Below are 3,278 nucleotides of genomic sequence, written 5' to 3' on the forward strand. Positions count from 1 at the left end.
TTTTATAGCCCTAGATCGATCCCGAGCAGACTAATCGAAAAAAAGCCCATGAATAACCTTCCTCTTTCTTTCTCCTTTCGAAAATCCGAACTCGAGCTCCTCAACATCATCTGCCCTGGGCTAAAGCCGAGTTGAGATCCTCTGTCCCCAAAATGGGGTGTCCCCATGTCCCCTTGCCGATCGGACGGGTTAAATCATATCTCAAAGATGTAGTGCACATCACGAGGTCATCATGATCATCCGATCGGCGAGGGGACATGGGGACACCCCATTTTGAGGACAGGGGATCTCAACTCGCTAAAGCCGGGTAGGGCAAAACGTGGCTCCTCCCTCGTAAACAGCGATGATGGGAAGAGTTGACCATCGACAAACTCCAAATTGATCTCCGGCTTTTATTCATACACGGTGTCTCACTAAAGCTAAATTGACTATATTTATTGGCTCAGTTGAACCTATTGGCTCACTCAACTAACTTAATTAGGATATCTAAATCGATTAACCCACTTGAATTGCACAATCTGATAAATCTATTGAACCAATTCACCCCTTTGGACTCCAATGCACACAGTCTCACTAAATCTAAATTGCTTTTAGTTATTGGCTCACTCGAACCAATTAGCTCACTCAACTAACTAAACCGATCAGCTCATTTGAATTGCACAATCTGATAAACTTACTGTACCAATCCGTCCACCTATAACTCACCTTCACCTTCGAGGGCAACTCATGGATGAAACCTAAATCAAATATCAATTGAGAAATGAAATCACCCTGTGGTCAATCAATTGATTAGATAATCAAAGTAGAAGAGTTAGATGACCTACACATATAACACGCACCACATCAGACTATACCGAACTTTCTAACGGCCCAAATATCAAATTTCATCGACTCACGTCCCACATCCTCAACGGTCAACGGTCCAAACACATACAATAGTTTGAGTTGGCCACCAAATAATCGGCACCTACACTATTTATGCGCCCTCGCATCCATCGAACTCCGGCGACGACGAAGATAGACATGGCGGACCAAAAGACTGCGGCGTTTTCCTGCAGCTGCCTCGCAATGGCGGCGGCGATGTGCATGCTCTTGGGGATGGCTTCCGCGCAATCCAGTTGCACCCGCGAGATCATCAGCCTGGCGCCTTGTCTCAACTACATCAGCGGCAACGCCTCCACGCCCTCCTCCTCTTGCTGCTCGCAGCTGGCCAGAGTCGTGCAGTCCCAGCCGGCGTGCCTCTGCTCGGTGCTCGACGGCGGCGCCTCCTCGCTCGGCGTCACCGTGAACCAGACCCGGGCCTTGGCGATGCCCGGCGCATGCGGCGTCCAAACTCCGCCAGCGAGCGAGTGCAACGGTGAGTGCTCTGTTTCACTCGTAGCCTGCGAAAGTGCGGTCCATGCAGCCCGGAGTTAACCATTGCTCGTTGCGCGCGTGTTTATTACAGATGGAGCAGGATCACCGGCGGCACCCAATACTGCGCCGGAGACTCCCTCCTCGACACCATCGCCTCCGGCGGCAGGTGCTCAATGAATGCCCCCTTCTATACTTAATCTGCGCCCTGTTTTAGAAATTCATATAAAAAAATTTGGAAATGTTGTTTTTTAAATGATGAAGGAGGTGGATCGAAGGCAACTCCGGTGACGACCTCAAAAGCTGTTTCTTACAAGCCTACTGGTTCTCTGTTTGTTTCAGTCCTCCTCGCTTTTTTCTCGTGTCTCCTTCAGTAAACTCAGAGTCAGTCCACTGCAGTTGAATTATGAGTTATTTTGTTTACCCTTCCTTGTGTTCGATATATATATGATTTGAATTATCTTTCATATTCAAACGGGTTGTCAGACCATCTCTTCTCCCTTTGGCCGCAAGCTAGACGACAATTTGCAATCTCATCTGATCACTAAAATCAACTACTGATTGATTGGCACACTGATTCGTTAGGAAACGATTGGCAATCAATCCAGATGGAGACGACGATTGCCAATCAGCCCAAACAATCCGGTGCATGATGGAGATGCTATACATAGTATACCCACTGCATATGGCACGCAGTATGAGAGGAAACAATTCTTGGTGCCCGGTGACTTCACATGGACTTGTCCCTCAGAAGATACTGTCAAACCAGAGGAAACTGTCAATCGCACAGCATGTAACTAACACAATAACGTCAAATCACCAAAACAAGAAAACAAAAACCTAGAGAATCCATTTCCAGCCCCCACCCTCTGCCCTATCCCATTTAATCCTCCCCTTAATGCAGGGCGATGGCCAACCATGAGGCCCTCCAACTGACCTTGTCCCGTGTCCCACTTTGCAAAATGGAGGGCACAAAGTCCTACATATATAATGCCTTCATCAGCATCTACTCCTACAAATCCGAGCTTGAGGATGGAGGTTGAGTCAGTCAGGTGCGAGTGCTGTGGGCTGGAAGAAGACTGCACCTGCGACTACATAAGCAGTGTGAAGGCAGACTTCGGCGGCAAGTGGCTCTGCGGCCTCTGCTCGGAAGCCGTGAGATATGAGTTCGGCAAGGGGGAGAGGAAGAGCCATGAGGAGGCCGTGAAGGCTCACATAGCCTTCTGCAGGAGGCACAACTCCAACCCGGCCGTCCGCGTCGCCGACGGCATGAAGCAGATGCTGAGGAGGAGGTCTGGAAGCTTGTCGAAAGCAACGGCCGCCGAGAAAAATGTCTAGTTGGGAATCTGTTTTTCTCTACCACTGCATGCGTTGCTTGTTGTAATGTGCAAAGCATTTGATCACTAGGAAATTAAAATCTGTTGAAATTGTTATTTTGTAGCTAGGTTTCGATTCATACATTATTGTGGCATTTAGTGGAAACAAGTGAGACCACACAGAGGATCTCACTTGTGATTCATCTTGATGGTTCGAAAATCAGGTCAAACAATTCACAAATATACATGTTGGATCGAAAGAAAACGCAGGTTCAAAGAAGCTGAAATAGATTGTGTGCTTCTTTTCCAATTGAGCTAGTGACAAATTTGATCCAAGAACTCGTAACAAAAGTTTTGTGAAACACAATAGCAAAAAATGAATTTATCAATCTCTTTCACAACTTAATGAACAATGTAAGAAAGATAAGCATATTTCGAGATCAAGAGATTATGAAGGTATCTTGTTTTGGATTAAAATGATCCATAATAGTTTTCAGCTACGCCATTCACTTTTCTCGAATGACGAATTTTTTTACCTTTTTCTTGGTATTCTACTAAATCTTAGAAGATTATTTCTAAACACAAAGTGTTCAAATCAATGAATTCAAT

At 46.2% G+C, this 3,278-nt stretch overlaps 2 protein-coding genes across 2 annotated transcripts; both read left to right on the forward strand.

The window, feature by feature from the left end:
* Positions 1 to 791: 791 nt before the first annotated feature.
* On the forward strand, positions 792 to 1,820 carry LOC122016703 (non-specific lipid transfer protein GPI-anchored 5-like). Its single transcript, XM_042574121.1, has 3 exons — positions 792 to 1,357; positions 1,448 to 1,522; positions 1,618 to 1,820. Exons 1-3 carry the CDS (start codon positions 979 to 981, stop codon positions 1,728 to 1,730), a joined length of 567 nt encoding a protein of 188 aa, XP_042430055.1. The 5' UTR covers positions 792 to 978; the 3' UTR covers positions 1,731 to 1,820.
* A 141-nt stretch (positions 1,821 to 1,961) lies between these two features.
* LOC122016795 lies at positions 1,962 to 2,797 on the forward strand. The gene has a single exon (XM_042574232.1). It carries the CDS (start codon positions 2,344 to 2,346, stop codon positions 2,689 to 2,691), a length of 348 nt encoding a protein of 115 aa, XP_042430166.1. The 5' UTR covers positions 1,962 to 2,343; the 3' UTR covers positions 2,692 to 2,797.
* The last annotated feature ends 481 nt before the right edge of the window (positions 2,798 to 3,278 follow it).

Source organism: Zingiber officinale, chromosome 1B (assembly GCF_018446385.1).
Source record: "Zingiber officinale cultivar Zhangliang chromosome 1B, Zo_v1.1, whole genome shotgun sequence".
In the NCBI taxonomy this organism is placed as follows: domain Eukaryota; kingdom Viridiplantae; phylum Streptophyta; class Magnoliopsida; order Zingiberales; family Zingiberaceae; genus Zingiber; species Zingiber officinale.